This window comes from Cucurbita pepo, chromosome 19, assembly GCF_057944985.1.
Source record: "Cucurbita pepo subsp. pepo isolate OVF chromosome 19, ASM5794498v1, whole genome shotgun sequence".
NCBI lineage: Eukaryota > Viridiplantae > Streptophyta > Magnoliopsida > Cucurbitales > Cucurbitaceae > Cucurbita > Cucurbita pepo.
In genome coordinates this window covers 8,687,114-8,708,386 of record NC_141816.1, presented here as the reverse complement: position 1 = coordinate 8,708,386, position 21,273 = coordinate 8,687,114, and the positions used below count along the sequence as shown (strand labels likewise).

General features: G+C 34.3%; 2 protein-coding genes across 2 annotated transcripts; both read left to right on the top strand.

Annotated features, from left to right (window-relative positions):
* The first annotated feature begins 3,055 nt into the window (after window positions 1-3,055).
* Window positions 3,056-9,795, top strand: LOC111781948 (pyruvate kinase 1, cytosolic). The gene is made up of 16 exons (XM_023662693.2): window positions 3,056-3,318; window positions 3,514-3,610; window positions 3,701-3,798; window positions 4,085-4,240; window positions 4,975-5,052; window positions 5,315-5,446; window positions 5,544-5,624; window positions 5,707-5,778; window positions 5,873-5,962; window positions 6,529-6,673; window positions 6,849-6,937; window positions 7,534-7,629; window positions 7,754-7,821; window positions 7,931-8,030; window positions 8,574-8,633; window positions 9,225-9,795. Exons 1-16 carry the CDS (start codon window positions 3,250-3,252, stop codon window positions 9,375-9,377), a joined length of 1,584 nt encoding a protein of 527 aa, XP_023518461.2. The 5' UTR covers window positions 3,056-3,249; the 3' UTR covers window positions 9,378-9,795.
* A 1,224-nt stretch (window positions 9,796-11,019) lies between these two features.
* LOC111782045 (pyruvate kinase 2, cytosolic) lies at window positions 11,020-19,962 on the top strand. Its single transcript, XM_087120172.1, has 16 exons — window positions 11,020-11,358; window positions 11,589-11,685; window positions 11,828-11,925; window positions 12,131-12,286; window positions 12,549-12,626; window positions 12,851-12,982; window positions 13,100-13,180; window positions 13,297-13,368; window positions 13,490-13,579; window positions 14,443-14,587; window positions 14,865-14,953; window positions 16,262-16,357; window positions 16,506-16,573; window positions 16,700-16,799; window positions 17,587-17,646; window positions 19,579-19,962. The coding sequence occupies exons 1-16, from the start codon at window positions 11,290-11,292 to the stop codon at window positions 19,729-19,731; spliced, it is 1,584 nt and encodes a 527-aa protein (XP_086976298.1). The 5' UTR covers window positions 11,020-11,289; the 3' UTR covers window positions 19,732-19,962.
* The last annotated feature ends 1,311 nt before the right edge of the window (window positions 19,963-21,273 follow it).

Sequence of the window (21,273 nt, the reverse complement as noted above, 5' to 3'; positions counted from 1 at the left end):
TTAAAATATAAATTTAAACAAAAAACTGAAAAAAGAAAAAAAAAGAAAAAAAAACATTTCAAATATATTAATATAATTAAAGTTTGAATACGACAAATAAGAAGGTGTTTGGAAGATTGTTTTCAAAGTTTAATAATTTAACACATTATAAAATCTAAAAAAACATATTTTTAGTAATTAATTTATTAAAGTCTCCCCCACATAAATCTTTATCAAAAAAATAAAATAATCTAAAATACCCACAATACCCTTTTGGTCCAATATATTTAGAAAATGTTAATTATTCATAAATCATTATTAAAAAAAAGGAAGCTTAGACTTATTTAAAACACTAATATACGCGTTTTATCAGACTCGAACTATATATACGCGTTTTATGATCATTATATTAAATAAATAATCGTCACCATATAGATAAAGCCCGTAAAAATATCTAACTCGTCAATAGCGAGTTTTATTAATTTTATTAAGATATTACACCATACTTAATATGATAACACATGTCATTCACATTCGTACGAGCCAGGTGGGTTCATGAATGGTGTAAAAAGAAGGCAAAATCTAGAGCATTCTTGCTTTGAACTGGATTCCCAAAGCACAAAGTGAAAAAAAAAGGTTGTAAATTATTAAATATTAACTTTATTGGAGAGTCAACGATTGGAAACTGGGTGTCATTTGAAATAAAGAAAAAACGAGGCCCTTTTTTGTAATTTTATCCGACCACGACCTCAATGAATGTGGGGGCTAAATTTAATTAAAAGAATATAAAGGGGGTCTCGAAAACTTACAGCCTTTTATTTTAGATCTTGGTGATTGGACGGTCTTAATTGGGTTTTAAAGAGAGTAGTTGAGTGATTGATGCCACATCATATGGTCCAATTTAAACGGACTCGAAACCTAACTGAAAATTAAATTAAATGCTTTTTTTTTTTAATATTAATTAGATGTTTTTTTTAACGTCAAAATTTAAAATTTAAAAATTTATTTAAAGGAGTAAATTAAATATGTTATTATTAAAAAGAAAAAGAAAATGACATTTGAATGATTAAGCGTTAAAATCAGGATTTTATTTTATTAAATGAGAAAATGACTTTAAGAATTATTTAATATTTTGAAATTGAAGGCGAAAAAAGGACTAACAATTTCAAAGTTTTGACCTTATTGGTAAAGAAAGAAATTAGCTGTATTTATTTTAATATATATTGATTAAAGAAAAAAAGGGAAATGTGGAAGAAAAACATGGCCACATATATTTGAACGGTGGTCAATTTATTAAATAAATAAAATAAAAAATAAACAGGTTCGGGCAGCCGAAGCTTTACCTTTCTGGCATCAGGGCAGGGCAGGGCAGCTAGTTTTGACCTCAAAAATATATAGTTTATACATGGTCCGGTTTGGATCGGGTTGGAGAATTTTTTTGACCCAACCCAACCCTCTACTTTCGGGTTGGTTGTCAATTTTTTTTAAGTTTTATTTATCCACATTTTATAATTATTCAGATACAAATAAAATATATTAAAAGTTCACTAATAAACAAAATCTAATTAATAATTACTGACAAAAAAAAAAAAAACGAAAATTGTAACATATTAACATAGTTTAACATTGTTGTAAAACTAAAAACAATTAAGTACCGACATTTCTTGAGAATTAGTTAAAGTAACAAAAATATAAATATACATCACCGTAAAAATGATTAGTTCATGTATATAACAAAAATAAAAAATATATAAAAATATTTTACTAAAAACAAAGTAATAAAAAAGTGAGTGTCCTTGGACGGGACTGAGTACCACTTTGTCAAACTCATTAATACGGAAGAAATCTTAATATATTTAATATATTTTTATTTGTCAACTCGAAGGTTTTGCCCATGAACTCGAAACCGAACCAATTCAGTTCGGGTTCAGAACAATGAATCCAACCCTACCTCAAATGTTAATCCAACCCAACCCAACCCAGGTTGGGTTGGTTTGAGTTGTCGAATTGACGGGTTGAATGTACCTAATAAAATATTTTCCAAATGTCATTGGGCTTTGGGCTTTGGATCCGGAGAAAGTTGGAAAAAGCCCAAAGCCCAATAACAGTTTTAATAGATTATGGTCGAGACTATACACATTTACTAAATTTAAACAAAAAAAATTATATATTCTTTTTTAAATTAAACATTTCAAAGGGCAGGGTTGACCGGCATTGGGCAAGGGCAGTTGATTTTGTGCGGCATTTTGACGCCATAATCATTTCCACGAATCACGACACGTATTCCTCGGCTCCGATCACTTTTAAACTCGTCAATTTCTCGCCGCCGTCCTCCCCAATAACTCCGTCTTTTTAGCGATTATTTGTTTATTTTTCTACAAATTACAATTTTGGGTTTTATGGTTTAAATATAATTTTAATCTGGTCGCTAGTTAAGATGAGGTTAAAATGGTAAGAGAAAAAGTTGAGGATATTTTTGTATTTAATAAAATTGGAGGATGTGAAAGCAAAAATAAAAAAGGAAATCTGTGGGCGTAAAATTTTCTTACGGTGGGTAACTTTGAATGCGAATTACGAGGAAAGTCAACTGGAAAGCGATTTACTTTACAGTGGGCTCAGTTTGTCTTCGGTAAAAAAATAATAATAAATAAAGAAATATCTTGTGTAATAGTATTTTATTATATTTAACTTGTTACTCAAGAAATCATATTTTATTATTTTATATATGGTATGTGTTATTTTATTGAAATTAATACTTTTCTTTTTGTTAAAATTAGCAAAAGCTGAACTAAAGGTAAAAATTGCAAGTTTAGCGTTTAGGGTCATAATTTATTTATTATATATACATATATATATATATATATATTATTGATATTTTTGAAATAAAGTATTAATAATTTATATTTAAAAATACGGTATTTTGTATTTTTATTATTAAAAGTGTAAAGGTATTTTTGAGATAATTTTATTAATTTAGTGAATATTTTAATCAATATAACTTTAGCATGCATATTTACAATTTTACCCTCAAACCCGAAGAAGCAGGGAGGGCGAAAAATATAATTGCACTTTTAGTTACAGTTTCTGGTTGAAGCGCAGAACCAGGTTTTCTCTTATTCCGCTCTCGGAGTCAGAGATAGAAAGTGTCTCATAAGGATCCATTCCTTCCATTTCTGATTCATTTCCTTCTCTTCATATTCATCTTCCTCCGATTTCAATTCCCATTTTCAAGTTCTTCTCACTCGCCTCCGATTGCACTCATCATCCAAGATGCATTCCAATCACTTGCTTCTCGAGGAGCCTATTCGCATGGCTTCCATCCTCGAACCATCCAAGGCTGTAAGTGTCCCTCTCATTCATCTTCGATCTATGAAGCTGTTTTATTCGATTATGAATATGTCTTGTGATTTGTTGTTGATTGTTTTGTTCATTTTTTGGTGTATTAATGTTCTTTGCACTTGTGGAACCATCGTTCTCGTTTTGTGTATTTTATTTGGTTGACGATTTGTTTGTTTATTGATAATTGTTGTTCAGAGTTTCTTTCCTGCTATGACGAAGATCGTTGGGACTCTTGGTCCAAGGTCTCGATCTGTTGAGTTGATATCTGGTTGTTTGAAGGCTGGAATGTCGGGTATACTTATTGTTGTTATTTTCTCGTTTCCATTCTGTATCATATTTTGATATTTTTTGTTCCTAAGAGCTTTTGGTTTCTTCGTGATAGTTGCTCGTTTCGACTTTTCTTGGGGTGACTCCGAATATCATCAGGAGACTTTGGAGAATTTGAAGGCGGCCGTGAAGATCACGAAGAAGCTTTGCGCTGTATGTGATTGTCATTTGAGATTATCTATATATGTAGACTCTGCTATGTATTTGTGTTGTCATATTGTTGGATTACTTATTGGTTAAGGATTTTGTGTATGAAGTTTGTTTTTTCCTCTGTTATTGTTTAATACTTTACTTATCTGGTATGAGTTATGAGGAGGCGTTATTTTTTGAAAGGAGATAGTTTTGCAGTTAGATCCGAGAATAAATTCTACTGATGTAATATTATTTCCGCCTCACCTATTTAATGCCTAGTGTTCTACGTGCCTTCTGCTCTTTTCAGGTTATGCTGGATACTGTGGGCCCTGAGTTGCAAGTACTGAATAAAACTGAGAAGTCTATTTCACTAAAGGAAGATGCCGTAGTTGTCCTAACGCCCAATCAAGAGCTTGAGGCAACTTCGGAGCTCTTGCCTATTAACTTTACTGGACTTTCACAGGTATGGAACTTCATATTGTTGTTATTTTCATGATGGCTGTCCCATGGGCAAAGTAATAATGAATTTGATTTTGGTTAGTTTGGCCATGTTAGTTGGACTAGCTGTTGAAAGTTTGTCGTGTTCTCTTGACATCATTGTGATCCGTAACCGGAAATAGCCTCTCATAAACAAATCTTCAGGTTTGATGATGTCCTGTTGGTTAACAATGTATGAACTTTTGATTAGGTCCTACTAAATTACCATGGGTTGATCCATTTGTCAGAAAAAGCTAGTAATGAACTTTGAAGCCTTCGAAGTCACTCATTCTTAGTCTTGTTTGTAGTCACCGAGAATATTTATGCTTATGTGGTTTCTCGATTCTGAATATCTTACTCGTACTAGTTTCGTTATGGCTGTACACCCATGGTTATTTAAAATGCTAGTCTAATATTGTAAAACAACGAAGTTATGATATGGATGCTGATAAATGTATTTAAGTATTAGAACAATCCTTCTTTAGTGTGAGAAAAGTCTTGCTGAAATGTTTGTTTCAAGTTACAAATATGCTTAAGAAATTAATCTAATTTAAGTCAAACATGTCTCATTTAACATCAATTTGGTTATCTTTCTAACTTTACTGACTGCTTCTAGCACGTAATTGTGAAAGCGTTATGAAGCTTCTAATTTGACTATTCAACTACCATTGATATTAGTTATCTTTGTCAGATAACAATTCTTTACTTTGTCTCTTGTAGGCTGTAAAGAAAGGAGACACCATTTTTGTGGGTCAATACCTTTTCACTGGAAGTGAATCGACTTCTGTATGGATGGAGGTGAGTAAAACCTTCTAGTATCTGTTACCAATTCTTTCCCTCATTTAGTTGGTTTGTGGTTGCATGTTAAAACTACGGGTCTTCCAGATAGTAGCTCCATTTCATTTGTGTGTGATTTGAAATTGTACTTCTTATCTGGATGATTTCAAATCAGGAAATTATAGCTTACCACATAAAGTCATAATAGTGTTTGTTGCAGAAGAATATCATGCCAAAGATATGAATTTGTACATGACCGTGTTTTTGCTGGAAATTTGATCAGGTTTCTGAAGTCAAAGGCGATGATGTTGTTTGTATAGTTAAGAACTCTGCCACACTGTCTGGATCACTGTTCACTTTACATGGCTCTCAAATTCATATTAACCATCCGACACTTACGGATAAGGATAAGGAGGTGGGGGAGCTTTCTGATTTACATATTGTCATTTTCCTTGGGGGCTCCATTGCTACATATTGGTACTTAATATCGTGTATTGCACTGTTAATTTCAGGTTATCTCTAGTTGGGGTGTGCAAAACAAAATTGATTTCCTCTCATTGTCATATACCAGACATGCAGAAGATGTTCGACAAGTATATTTCTTTACACTGAGCTCTCTCCCACCTTCTTTTTTCTAGATTATTTGAGTCAGACGGTTTTTATATTGTTATACAGGCTCGTGAATTCCTTTCTAAATTAGGTGACCTTAGCCAAACCCAAATCTTTGCCAAAATTGAAACTGTTGAGGTAAGTCATATTTAGTTTTTTTTTTTTTTTTGGGGGGGGGGCAGCTATACTAATGCTGACTTAGACATTGCTATTTCTGTGATCCTATTTTTAGGGGTTAACCCATTTTGATGAGATTCTATGCGAAGCAGATGGTATTATTCTTTCACGTGGGAATTTGGGTATAGATCTCCCACCCGAGAAGGTTAGTTTCCTTGAGTACAATCTCTAAATTTAGTCTAGCTGCAATGTCAAGTTAATTTCCACCAATTACTTGTATCTATTTTTTCTGGATCTTTTCATTCTGCTTGCATTTTTGAGCTGATGCTTGTGTTTGAGACTTGATACTTGTTTGAATGGGAAGAGAATTGAAACTGTTTACTTCTCGTATATGAGAGGACAACTGGGAAATGATGCTGTACTGATATATCTGTTGGAAAATTCTATTATTTTATTCACAAGCTAATTATATGATTTTCCCTTTGATTTTTCACCGGGTCTTAAATTTAACTCTATCAAACTAGTTAGAAAAATGTTAACTGTCATCTGCAATGGAAAATTAGTGCCTACACAAGTTTGATAGGACGAGGAATGAAGCCATTGCCATTAAGCCACGGTCGTCTTTGAAACTCCAAATTCATGTGGTTGAATGTATTATAATATTCCCCTCATTAATGGTCTTGGTTCAATTATAATTTTCTTCTTGTTGTGATGATAAGGATCTAAATCTCAAGGTAGGCTTTTTTCTGATCACTTCTCCATTTATTGTAGGTGTTTTTATTTCAAAAGGCTGCCCTTTACAAGTGTAACATGGCTGGAAAGCCTGCTGTGGTTACTCGGGTCGTGGACAGTATGACCAACAATTTAAGGCCTACTCGTGCAGAAGCTACTGATGTTGCAAATGCTGTCCTTGATGGTAAGTTTTGCAATAATAATGAGAAAGTATATTGTGTTAAAGACGGATGATACATAGCCTTTTTCTGAAATTGTTGGTTAACAGCTTAAGTTATGGATGTACCATGACTTTTCCATTTAACTCGGTCATTTTACGATTCACATCTGCTTTGGTTAAACTATTCTCATGGATGCAGGAAGTGATGCAATTCTTCTGGGTGCTGAGACTTTGCGTGGACAGTATCCCGTAGAGACGATTTCAACTGTTGGTAGGATTTGTGCCGAGGTAAATGCTCCCTGTCCATCTCTCTCTCTCTCTCTTTATATATACAAATACTCTCTGTTATTAGTTACATGTTGGCTTCGTTGAGATCTGTTTCTATCAAGATTTTTTTTATTTTCTCAACTTTCACGTCGTTAATTTTTTATTTTTTGTGGTGTCGATTATATCCCATGTTCCAATGAAAGTTGGTTATAGAATGATTTGTTTTCCTAGTTAAGAAGAAATAGGACTTGTTTGCCTCAATCTTCTAACTTATGACTGGTGAGCGTATTAGCCAATCATGAGATTTGTAACCATCCTATTCTAGCTGTCGATCTTCATACTCATAGTATTTGTTCTTTTCAGCTTTAGTATTTCCTCTTCTTGACGTATATTCCCTACGATTCAGTCATTATTTTAACTGTTTAGAAGAGAGATGCATGTCACATTTGACCTTTGTCTGCTAGACCTAATGTTCAATGGCATTATAAGCTTATAAAGAGTCGTTATAAACTTGAAGGCTGTGTGGATTTATCACCGTCTATAATGTTGATTCCCTTTTCTTTTTAAGTGTTTATATTTATACCCCCTGGGTGCTCTTGTTTCCTTAAAAAATGCAGTCCGAGAAGGTGTTCAATCAAGATTTGTATTTCAAGAAGACTGTCAAATTTGTTGGTGAACCTATGACGCACTTGGAGTCCATTGCTTCCTCAGCGGTACTGGCTCATTATTCTGGTTACTGTATTTTTTTTATTTTCAATTGTTTTAGTAGCAATCATTTTTATAATTGTTGTAGTTCTACTGTGGGTTTCATGTGCAATAGGTTTATTCTGTTTTTAGGTTAGGGCTGCCATTAAGGTGAAGGCTTCAGTTATTATTTGCTTCACTTCATCTGGAAGAGCTGCAAGGTATTGGGGTTCGGACTCCAGTTTTGGTCTTCAAACAAGCTGAAATTCTCTTAAAAAATTTGCAGCTATTTATTTCATAGATGTCTAAACTTGCTGTATGAATATGCAGATTAATTGCTAAATATAGGCCCACGATGCCAGTTATATCTGTAGTCATTCCTAGGCTGAAGACAAATCAGTTGAGGTGGAGCTTTAGTGGTGCATTTGAGGTATTTCTGATAACATGTTGGGCAATTTTCTATACTGTTTTTGTCTCATTGAGAGCTTCGTACACGAATATTTTAACAAATAAAAAATTTCTACACTTGGGGTGGGTGATTTAGTAAAGGGAGTCCTTTTATGCATTTTGCCTCAGTTCTAGCTACTAGTGATTGTACAATGCTGTCTTTTGCTACTGTGCCTTCTTTTTCTTGTGCTTTTTCGAAAGAAGAAAAATAATTAATCAGATTGCCGAGAAGGAATTAGTAGTTATGATATTGAACTTGTTGACAATGCATTTAAATTGTGTACTATCTGAAATTCATTAGCGAAGTTTGTGTATGAGGTGATTATATAATTCTCTGTTTTAGAGGTGAGTATTAATCTTCAATAAGAAGTTAGGTATTCGTTTAGATAAATACTAAATGCTGCGGTCAGATTAGTCAGATTAAATATCATCCTTCACCGTATGCACTTCGTGCAATTCGTGTTCACACTAAATGCTGGTAGTTTCTGTCTTTGACAATGTGTAATTTGGTCTTGATCTATTTCAGGCTAGGCAGTCATTGATAGTAAGAGGCCTCTTCCCCATGCTTGCTGATCCACGACATCCTGTAAGTTCCATTTTCCATTTTGCTTTGATTTGTTGATGAAGAGTGAATTATATCAGAATCCGCTAATCTCATTACTGATCCTTTTACTGAGGACTTCCAAAATATTCATAAGGGTTTGTTTTTTGGTCTATACCATAGCCATGCCTGCTTTGTTTTTTTCAATAAAAATTTGGCTCCTATGATATTCAAAAAGTTTAGAATTTTGGTCCCTTCAGTTTTAGAAGTTAGAATTCATTTCTATGATCTGCTGTAACCCTCCTAAATAGTTATTACCAACCTCGTATTTAGTTTGTTATAAATAATCAAATAGACGCACACACGGGAAAGGGAAATTTGCCCATGTGTATGTGCATATTGGTAGAGTTCTAGCACGTCAGTCTTCATTGAAAGTCAAAAAGGACAATAATCATTTTTCTAATTATTTTCTTTTGAATTATTCATCTTCTGGTACATCAGTAAGCACTGGAAGCAAAGAAAGTCAAATAGTATCATGTTCTTCAGATTTTTTTTTTAAAAAAAAAAACATTTGAACCATATCAAATCATACATATGATAACGCAGTGCCACTTGTATTAAAATGGTAATTTGTAGGCGGAGTCGACTAGCGCAACAAACGAGTCAGTTCTAAAGGTTGCTCTGGATCATGGCAAAGCATATGGAGTGATCAAGCCACACGACCGAGTTGTCGTGTGCCAGAAGGTCGGGGATGCATCTGTGGTGAAGATCATCGAGCTTGAAGATTGAACGAACAAACGAAATAGCCTTGCCTTTCCAGATAAAAATTTTGATTGACCGTAATTCTGGTGCTGTCACCACGACCATTAGGTATTACTATACATGGTTTTTGGAGATTGATTGAGGAGATATGATGAAAGTGGAAAAAGTGTAAAATGACACTCATAAAACACCTATTTTTTGACTTTCCCGATTAGAAGCCATGGTGAGTTCATGGTAAAAATCCCAATTCGCTTAGTTTTATTTCTATTTGCTATTGCCATTTGTAGCAGCAGCAGCAGCAGAAGCAGCAGAAGCAGCAGAGGAGCTGTTGTGATATTTCTAGTTTTTGATCATATTCCTATTTGCTGTTGTTGGAGGGGGGGGGGAGGCTTTTTCTGATTTGTTTCCAGTTAATTTAATAAATTAAACTCCCAAGAATTTTCTATTCCCTGAATTGGTTGCCCCTTGCATTAGTTTTGTACAATTTATTTACTAATTCAATGACATGTGACCAAAAAAATATATGAAAAAAATTAAATTAAACATTAATAATTTTATTAAAATTCATAAATAAATAAAAAAAATGGTTAGAATTTTATTTATTTATATCGCACCGACCAAAATGTGGTGTTCGTTCCATCACAGTTTTTGTCGCAGTCCAAAACGCAGCGTACTGTACGGATGGATGAATGTGGTGTCACGTGTGTCACGTGATTCACGTCCTCTTCCCGCTCAATCTCGCCTTTTGTCTTCCTCCTGCATGCGTTTCTTCTTACACCAATGAAAGTGACACATTTTTGTTTTTTTTAGAATTATAATGTCTTAATTTTTTAATTCCAATAACAATTACAATTAATATATATATATATATATATATATATATATATATAATGCCAATTACTATTTACCAATATAAATATTTTAAATGAAAATATAAAGTTTTGAACTATTCTAATTAACAAATCAATAAATTTGTTCATTGAAAATATCAATCCCTAATTTAATTTTATGTTTTTTCTATTATTCCTTGAAAAAACACACTAATAGATTTTAATATTATTATATATCAATTAAGTGGGTATTTTTTATTCACCAACAAATTCAGCAAAATTCAAATTTCAAGTTTCAAAAAAAGTATTTATTAAAGAAAACAAAAGTGATTTACATTACCTTCCTTTTTTAATCTTTTTTTTTTTTGTTTTGCAACCAAAAACAATGGGCTCCAATAGTTATTAAAAACCAATGGGTTCCCCAATTTTAATTTATTTTAACCATTTCTATAATTATTTTTATTCTTATACTTTACCTTTTTTTAAAAAAAAAAACAAACTCCAAAATCTCTTAATACTCTATTTCTATATAAAAATCAATATTTTTTTTTTTGCTAATAGCTTTTTATTATTAAACATTTTTTTTCTTTCTAAAAACCAATTTATAAAAGACGCTTTAAATTATTAAATTGGTACTTTACGTCCTCTTGAAAAAGGAAAAAAGAAAAAAGTTATCATTTGTTATATAATTATTGAAAAGGTTTTAAAAAATAAAAATAGAATCTAATAAAATAATATTATTTTTATTTTATTTTTGTGAGCTGAAAAATTTGTTGTGGGACTTTATAGAGAAAAAAAACAAGAGAAGTTAGGTGGGACCTTTTTGTTTTATGAAACAAAGCATAATCGTCGGTAAATCGTCATTTCGAGTGCATGCATTGACCAAAATCTCGCCAGTTTCGGGAATTTGAAGACTGGAATGTTCTTCCTCTGGTTTTGATTCTCCCGCTGCAGAACCTGGTTTTGCTTTTCCTGCATATCCAGGTCAGATAACGAAAAGTAGCTTGATTTCCAAGGAATATATTAACCATCCTTCTGAATCTACATTCATCTCTCAAATTGTTCGCTTCTTTGGAGTCTGGAGGAAGTGGTACTTACAGTTTAACGAAATGCCTTCGAATCACTTGCTTCTTGAGGAACCGATTAGGATGGCTTCCATTTTGGAGCCTTCAAAGGATGTAAGTCTTGTTTCCTTTCAGTGTTTTTTCGTCTAGTTTTGTTACTGTTTCCAGATTTGAGCCCTTATTACCTTGATTTCACTTCGATCCTTGAATTAGAAGTTACATTGTTACTATTTCTGTCGTGAATTTTCTTTGATTTGTATTGTGTGCATTTGATGCGCGTTGATCTTTTGTTTCGAGTTTAATCAGCTGATTTCTTTTTTGTGTTGTTGTCTATTGTCTTCCAGAGCGTCTTGCCGACAATGACGAAGATTGTTGGTACTTTGGGCCCTAAGTCCCGATCTGTCGAAGTTATTTCTGCCTGTCTAAGGGCTGGAATGTCTGGTATGGCTGGCTTCGTTAGCGACTTTCTTTTTTCTTGCGGTTGATGCGTTTTTGTGCGATATATTTCCTCATTGTTTGTTTAAATTGATCCTGAGCCTGTTCAACTTTTATTGATCATTATTTTTTTTTCATGTTGTGGCAGTTGCTCGGTTCGACTTTTCATGGGGCAGTCCTGATTACCATCAAGAAACTTTGGACAATTTGAAGGCGGCTGTTAAGAACACCAACAAACTTTGCGCTGTATGTTCGTGTTTAACTTGTTCTTTCACTTGTTTGGGTATATATTTTATCATTTGAACTTTCCCATTCATGGGAGTAACTTAGGCAAATCAATATTCTTTAATGCGTGAGACAATGTGGCCAAAGAATATGTAAGATATTGTTCTCAAATTTCTATCTGCAAGTATTCTGAAAGAGACAATGAGAATTCTTCTGCTTTTTTCAGGTTATGCTGGATACAGTGGGTCCTGAGATCCTGGTTGTAAACAGAAATGAGAAATCTATCTCTCTTAAGGAAGATGAGTTGGTTGTTTTGACACCCAATCAAGAAATAGAGGCGTCTTCGGAGGTGCTGCCTATAAGTTATAATGGACTTTCAAAGGTTGGGAAATACTACTGATTGTTCATTTATTGATGCTCAAGATCCAGATTGTTGATTGCATCTTATGGAGACAAATATATAATTTTTGGAACATCTGACAGACAAATATGAGTTTTTCATTAACCATTGATAAGAGGCTGTGCTTTTAATATCCTTGAATTTATTCAAACAATATATTTGCAAAGTCAAACTTTATAAAATGTTAGTGTTTTTCCGACACTGCGTTGGTTACCATAATTCTAAGCTTGATATTGTCTTGTAGGTCGTTAAGAAAGGAGACACCCTATTTCTTGGTCAGTACCTCTTCACTGGAAGTGAAACAACTTCTGTCTGGCTGGAGGTAACAGAGCATATTGTTTGGGATCATCAATAATTTCTTTGCTTGTTTTCTTGTGTTTGTATATTTTGGGCGTGGATGATAGGTATATTGAATGCTGTGACGATGATAGAGAAATTTTAAGTAAATGTTCAAATGATCTACGCCCAATTTAACTATATTTCAAATTAGTATGAAATCATGGTAAAAGATGTTATACTGAAGTACGTCTGTTTGGGATTTATCAGGTCTCCGAAGTGAAAGGAGATGATGTTCTTTGCTTGGTAAAGAACTCTGCCACGTTGGTTGGAACAATGTACACTTTGCATGCAGCTGAAATTCGCATTGATCTTCCAACACTTACTGACAAAGATAAGGAGGTTGGTTCTTTGATTTCCTGTTTGTTATGTCCCTTAAGACTGATTGCTTCCAATTAGCTTCGGTAACCATATCAATTTTTGCTGATAATTGTTTTATTGGTTATTTGGTGATTTTAGATTATAGCGACGTGGGGAGTAAAAAACAAGATTGACTTCCTCTCTCTCTCACATGCTAGACAAGCGGAGGATGTTCGCCAAGTATTATTTCCTTGCATTGAATCTTCAATTTAAACAAATAATTGACCATGAGAGATTCGGTTATGTTGATTATTACGATAGAGGATAATAGAATGCTAAAATATATTTTTATGCAGGCTCGACAATTTCTTTCTAAGCTAGGCAACCTTAGCCAAACTCAAATCTTTGCGAAGATTGAAAGCGTTGAGGTCGGTCGTTGTTAGCTCACTCTTCACTCATATTCTTTGTTAGTAAGACTGTTTTCTTAATATGTCAACGTACAATGGTACTAATTTAGATGCATGCATACTTTTGTGTTCCCTTCCTTAGGGATTAACCCATTTTGATGAGATACTACAAGAAGCAGATGGTATTATTCTTGCTCGTGGCAATTTGGGGTTAGATCTTCCTCCTGAGAAGGTTAGTTTCTATGCATGCTAATTAACTAAGGGATAGTTTTGTTTGAACGGTGTTCTAATGAAAAGAATATGGCTATTCTCGTACTTATCGTTGTTTTCCATAAAGTAGGCAGTGGTAGTCTCTCTCCCTCTCCTCCTCTATTGGGGGAGGTGTATTAAGAAACATTTACATTAGTATCCTTCTTTTCTTTGTAAGAACTAAGAAGAGGGGTTATAAAATAACCGCCCCAATTGGTATTCTTGGAGGACACTTCATGGTCGCAAGAAAGCCAATCAGCAGTGATCCAAAAAAGAGGTTTCTACCCCTTAGAATAACCTTATAATCCTCACATTCTTCTAAAGGGATTTAAGAGCATTGAGCCAAATAACTTTTGCATACTTCTTCCAAGGATGGCATAATTTTAGATTTAGTTTTCTTGATTTTGGGCTTTCCTCTCTGCCGGTTTCTCTGTTAGTGCGCACGTAACAAGATGCTCTACCAACTGAGTAGGTTGCACTAGAGGATTTCCTTTTCATGTGGAGATGGAAAGGGCACTATATAGAAGGGTTTCCTCTAGGCTTCTCATTTAGAAAAATGAAAATAATGGCACTGGAATGGCACCCATAGATCCACCTCCTCCATGCATGACCAAAACCTCTTGCTCAGATGCAGATCTACATTTGGACTAATCCCCCCCAACTTTAAAACGTTTCTGGATTAGTATAATTCAGTTCACATTTTTGTTTTTACAGAAAATGCTTTTGGCCCTGATAGTACCAATGTCCAGCCCCCCCGCTAAGCGGCTGGATCCGAACTTCCTCATGGGCTTTTTGTTTCTTTTTTTTTCTTTGGTTTTTTGCACTGATTGACTTTTTTTTGTTCAGGTATTCTTGTTTCAGAAAACTGCCCTTCATAGATGTAATATGGCTGGAAAGCCCGCTGTTTTGACTCGTGTGGTAGACAGCATGACTAGCAACTTGAGACCTACACGTGCAGAAGCTACTGATGTTGCCAATGCTGTACTTGATGGTGCGTCATTCAATAGTTATATAAATTTCTGTTGCTTAAAGACTGAAGCTATGGGGGACTTTTTAAGTCATGGTTTTCTGAAATTCATCTGCACTTTTTAAAGCCACAGATATCCATAATCACAAATGCTGAAGATGTGGTTTGCATCTTTGAAATTGGGATATATTTCACGTCCAATTGTATTATTTTATTTATCTCATGGTTCCTATTTTCTTTCCTGACCAGGGTAAAATCATTTGTATAATATGTCTCAGAACCTTTATTCTAATGTGTGTAGGAAGTGATGCAATTCTTCTTGGGGCTGAGACATTGCGTGGATTATATCCAGTAGAAACCATTTCAACTGTTCGTAGAATATGCGCTGAGGTAATCTTTTTGTGTGTATGAGAAAGAAACGGAGTTTTTGAATCTAAGCTTTATGTAGTATAGGTATTTTTCATTTTTTTTTATGAAGTAATGAAAGATAACTTTCATCTGGTAGATGAATGAACATTTAATGTGAGGTCACAAGTGCATTAAAAGGAGTAGAAGGGCCCATAAAAGGAAATGGAACAACCATGCATGAAAAAAACACAAAGCCCTCCCTACAAAGGACAAAATTACAAGTAAAATAGAGGAATACGAATATCTCTAAAAATGGAGGCTATTTATGCCCAAAGAAAAGCATGATACTAAATAATGATGCATACTTCCATTAAAATTACCATTTAGGACTGCATTCTTTTGCAACTCCGTTAATTCTTTTTGGCAAGTTTCCTATAACCGAAAAGAAAACCGAAAGGAAAATGAACTAAAACTTCTCTTGGATACTATGTTAAGTACAAGGGGAGGGGGGGAAAATCTAAACCCCTGTGACCTAGGGGGCTCGTGAGTTGGAAACGTTCACCAAATTGAAGCTAGAAGCTTGACATTGCCCCAGAGTTTCTCCAAATTTATTATAACAACTCTTAGATTTCACTCTAAACATATTTCTTACATTATGAACTTGATTTCTTTTACTATGAAACTAGAAAATTTTCGTTAATAAAATGAAAAAAAAAAATCACTAAGGAAGTTACATAACTTCCTCTGGGATAATTGAAACAGCCCAACCATAAAAACAAATAACTACAGAAAAACTCAACACTCAACCCAAAGGATAAAATAAAAACCATAAAAACTATTCAGCCCTGAAGTTTAGAAGAGAATGAATCCAGGCAAGCACTACTTAAAAGCCACAAATTAATTTCCAAAAGAACAGCTTCAATACAGGCCACTTTCCCAGCCTACTGATCAACCATTCACATACTACCAGGTGGGAACAAAAAAAGCTGAAGCTAGAGTACCTTACATCATGAACTTTTTCACTGTTTGGCTTATTTTTGCCTTTCCAGCGGATCTATGGCTGGACTCTAAATAGCTACTTCATTCTCAGCCCTTGAAAAAGCGTTTCCCAAAACAACTTTTTTGTCTAAACTGAAAATGAAAGAATAAGAACATTATTATTTTTAGTTTGATTCATCTGACAAGGCTGTTTCTGATATGGATCTTAGCTTCTAATATCATTTTAATTGCTCTCAGCCATCAGATATTGGGTGATTAATTGGTGATAGCTTGCAGTTAAAATGAATGGATGTGAAATTGGAGCCTAGTGCATAAACTCTATTCATATTTCTTTGTTTTTGTTAAATGCAGTCGGAGAAGGTTTTCAATCAAGACTTTTATTTCAAGAAGGCAGTCAAGCGTACCGGGGAGCCAATGTCACACTTAGAATCTATTGCCTCCACAGCTGTATTACTTCGTATTCCAGCTTTAATTTTTGAGAAACATATATCATTCCAATTTTCTGTTATATTTTCGCTCTCTTTTTTTGGTTCAATTTCTGTTACATTCTGAAATTGAGTTTCTTAATCGACAGTTTGACCCTTTTTTTATTTAGGTTAGGGCAGCCATTAAAGTGAAGGCTTCCGTGATTATATGCTTTACTTCAACTGGAAGGGCTGCTAGGTTTGTTCATGGACAGATTATTGTATATCTGATATTGTTGAATTCAATAGTCATGTTATTTGCTTTCTAATTTTGAACTAATACCATAAATTTTTGGAGCTTTAAACAAGTTGTCTTAATGTGCAGATTAATTGCAAAGTATAGGCCAACGATGCCTGTTATATCTGTTGTCATTCCAAGGCTGCAAACAAATCAATTAAAGTGGAGTCTGAGTGGAGCATTTGAGGTATGCATATTGTTTTGCAACTGTTAACAGTCTTTTAAGATTCCTTCATGCAAAGAAAGTACTGCTAATACTACTGCAAAAGATAATAACTACTAAATACGCAAGCACTCTATTTATAAAATTTTATACGGCCTTCGTTATATTACTAAACAAGGTTCCTATCCGACCTCCACGTCTATACCTATAATTCTTATCAGTCCAAACATGTTTTAAAGTTTTACCACAAGAACCTTCCTTTCAAGTATTTTCTCTCTTGTTCTTATCACACAAATTGTGTACTTGTGGATTTTTTGTTTTATCTGTTATCTTTAAAGTGTTAGATGAATTTCCTATACCTATATCTCGGCCTTTTAAATTCCAACTACAATTCTTTTGAGTGAAAAGATCAATTTTCACTTGTAACCTTAGGTGGGTGAGTCCATTTTAACCTTCATCCCTTTGAACCTTAAACTTGAATAAGTGTCAGCATGAATACCTCCTCAAAACTAAATCAGGAATTTCTAATGAGCTAACTATAAATCATAAAAAGGTTTAAATCATGTCAAAGAAATGCCCAACTCAAAATCGTGCATATGAAGACAAAAAAAAAAAAAAAAAAAACACTCAAACTAAGCTACAAAATGCTCAAACCCATCTAATTAAAAGCTTCCAATACTTTGGAAAAATCGTTACCATGTTGTAGGAGCGATCATTGATAATCAAATGATAGTTACACTCATTGATAGTGATTATTATTATTGTTTTTATTAACCAAGTGCTGAAATCGAAACTGATTCTTCAATTTCAGGCTCGACAATCATTAATAAGCAGAGGTCTTTTCCCTGTTCTCGCCGATCCTCAACACCTAGTGAGTTATACTCTTTCTATTCAATTTCCAAAGGATTTATATTGCTTTATTATATTTAGTTTAATGATCTTAGGTTGGTTAGATTACATGGCTGATTTCAAAGATGAGGAACGTCTTTGTTGATAGTTTATGGGGCCCCGTGTTTTCTTCTCCAAAATGAGTTATGTTTTGGGCATACGTTTGGATGTGGTGGAATGTAGCCATTCAGGTTTGTATTATTTTTGTAATAAGAAACCTGAAAACATGTATGGAGAAAGAAACAAAAGGACAGCCTAGGGGCAGGGAAAGAGATAACCATCTCCAAAAGGATCTACTCACAAGAAAACCTTCCAATCTTGAAGGATTATGAAGAGGGGATAAGTACAAAAGACTTTGCTGCTTCTTTAGCACCACCCAGAAGCTGAGATACATAACAAACTTAACTTCAAAAGTCCTGTGATTTCTCTTCCACCAACAGCCCCACCAAAGTGCACAAACTGTGTAGCATCATAACAATCTGGCCAGGCCTTTAAACCATCCCCCATTAAGAACCTCTAGCCAATCATCCGCACGCGAGGGTGAAAAAATCAGGAAGCCCAAACAAACAACTTTAGGAAAAAAGCCCAGCCTTTCGACACAAACTGACAGTGTAGCAAAATATGATTCAAAGATTCTTCACTGTTGAAACACAAGCAGCACAATGACAGAAACATCAACCATCCTCCGCATTTTTTCTGCATTCCATCGTGATTACTAACGCCCCTATGAGTTAAGGACCAAAGCTAAACGTTCACCTTTCTAGGAATATGAATTTCCAAATATAGTTGATAAGGGGAATTCAAAGAAGGCCTAGGTTCTGTGAGGTTAAAAAAGGCAGACTTTTAGGTGAATTCGCTCAAGGGGGTCAAGTTTCCACAGCACATTGTCTTTTCCTGGTCCCGAGTCTTTCTATTAACGAAGTCCAACCTGCCATTGTCTTCTTTGTCGAAAATTATGTTAGAAATCACGAACCTCTACAATGGTATGATATTGTTCACTTTGAGCATAAACTCTCATGGTTTTGTTTTTGGTTTCTCCAAAAGGTCTCATACAAATGGAGTTCTATTCCTTACTTATAAATCCATGATCAACCCCTTAATTACTAAATGTGGGACTCCTCTCCCAACCATCCTTGACAAATTCTTTTTCTAAAATCCACCTTTTTACATGTTTTTTCTTTTAAATTATTTTTACATGTTTTTTCTTTTAAATTATGTGATTCAATTAGGTATAACTCTGAAAATAACATTATTTATGTTCACTGTATACAAATTTTGAAAGGCAGAATTACATAAATAAAGATAAAACTTTGATAAATACAGAATTCATGTTGTAAACTTAGTTTACTTTTGTTAAATTTAAATATGTACTATGTAATATATTACAAATTATACGATAGTGTAGAATAATAATTATATAAAACTTATAACGTAAAACATGTTCATAAATAAATTAATAATGGTTGAGATTCAACCTATTAGTTGGTAACTATAACTATTTCTATGGTTTTTCAAGCTGAAACCTTACATCTATATAAGATCAACCCACCTTGTCATAGTCTTTCTCATAGTCGGGCTTGCGCAAGAAACCCCTTTTCTTCTTCGCTTTCCGATCCCTCAATGGCCTTAGAAGTGGCATATCGTATGTCTGCCCTCCATAAAGGCTGCTTTTTGTACATGTTATTATGTGATTGTGTTTGTCTCAGTGCTGTGAGACGTTTTTAGCTGAAATTCTAATTATTTTTCTTGCTGAGGATATTGGCAGAATTACCATTGATTTGCGAGTTATGATGAACTCCTGTTAAATATAAAATCAGTGCTGAACTTCTTGGATAACAAGTCGTGCTAGATCAGCATTTTGATCAGATGATCGTACTATTGTATTAATAAACTGATTACTTTTCTTGCTTTGTAGGCGGACTCTAACAATGCAACAAATGAGTCAGTTCTGAAGGCTGCTCTAGATCATGGAAAGTTAACAGGAATCATTAAGGCACATGACCGCGTAGTGGTTTGCCAGAAAGTTGGTGATGCATCAGTAGTAAAGATTATCGAGCTTGAAGATTGAAATGGCACCTCGGCCGCTTGAGCCTTGGGAGGACCACTCTCCCCCCTCCTCCCCCCCCTCTCCCCCAAATTTTTGAAGAGCTTCTGGTCTTCCAGTTGCTGTCATCAGCCATTACATATACACATATATGTGACTCTTGATGCACCTTTTTTGTCTTCCTGAAGTACTGATATATATTTATGTGAAACCTCCATGGATTTTTGAAATTTAAGCTTTGGAATTGAGTTCTTATAGTGATGATCATCACTGATTTCTTGAGTGAAACCTTAGCGTTTCCATACTGATCATTATCTTTATAAAACCTGTTTGCCTTGGATCTTTTGGCTGGACGTGATGTTTAGAGAGAAATAAAGGTGGTGAAGTAGGAGTAGCCGAGTAGGGTGCTGTACTGGTGGACCAGATATCAAGCTGGTATTGATGTTGTTGGTGTGTGGAGTTATGGATTTGGCCCTACGGCGCCGCCTGCTTGCAGGGAACCCCACTGCTTCTGGCTGCCTCCAGTAATCTCAATAACTCTTAATTTACAGCAATTTATTGAAAGATTTCTTAGTATTTTATCATCCTTGCTTAAAAAATCTCATCAGAGAAAGATTACGAGAGGATTGAATTGTTATAAACTAAAGTTGAGGGACTAACTTGTTAGACTTTTTTTTTTACAGGTTCTCTGTTCTTTGTTAATGGACCACTCTCACACTCTATACTTACTCCTAATGCGACTCTCTGTTCGAAGGAGAGTTTACCACGTTTTGGTCCACACTACTTTTTCTTGTCGTTTTTATAGATTTGTATTAATTTAGTCTCTATAGTTCATAAAATTTTATATATTTTCAAAGTATTTAAAATATTTTGGGCAGTTGGTGTAGCGTGGAGTAGCATTACTGTATATTGTTTTTGGATGCAAATCATTTAGGTCAGCCTCTCATCCATTTATGACATTATAAATGCCACTCCCAAACACCAATTTCAGCTCATGCCTTTTGCCCCATTTGATCTTCATTCATAGCTCTTGTTTCAGTTCTAGGTTTAATTTTGTACAAAATTATATCCCTCCCACTTTTGATCTTGTTTGATTATTGTTCTTCCATTCTTGTTTTGTTTCTCTCTGTCCTTCCATTCAAATCATAACCTTTTACACGACACGTTTTGTCGGCCAATACTTTATAGACAAAGTAGAAGTGTTTATACCGAGTTATACTTTTATTGGTCCCGAAAACTTCTTACTAATAAAGATGTTTTATAAAGTTAGAAGCTTACCTAACTCAACAAATTTAGACATATATTTCCGACAAAGTTAAAAGCTCGTATATCTTCAACATTGTCTACAGAAAACTTCTACTTAATATTCACCATATTTTAGGGCTTCAGTCTATAATCTGTGTACCTCTCTTCCTCCTTCTGACCCATCCCGGAGCCCTCTTCCAGCCAGCAGCCAGCAGCCCCCAGTTTTAGTATGGCCCCAACCCACTCTACATTAATTATTTATTTATCATCTATTACTAAAACTCATAACGAGATTTTGCATAATTCGATGAGAGATCAATA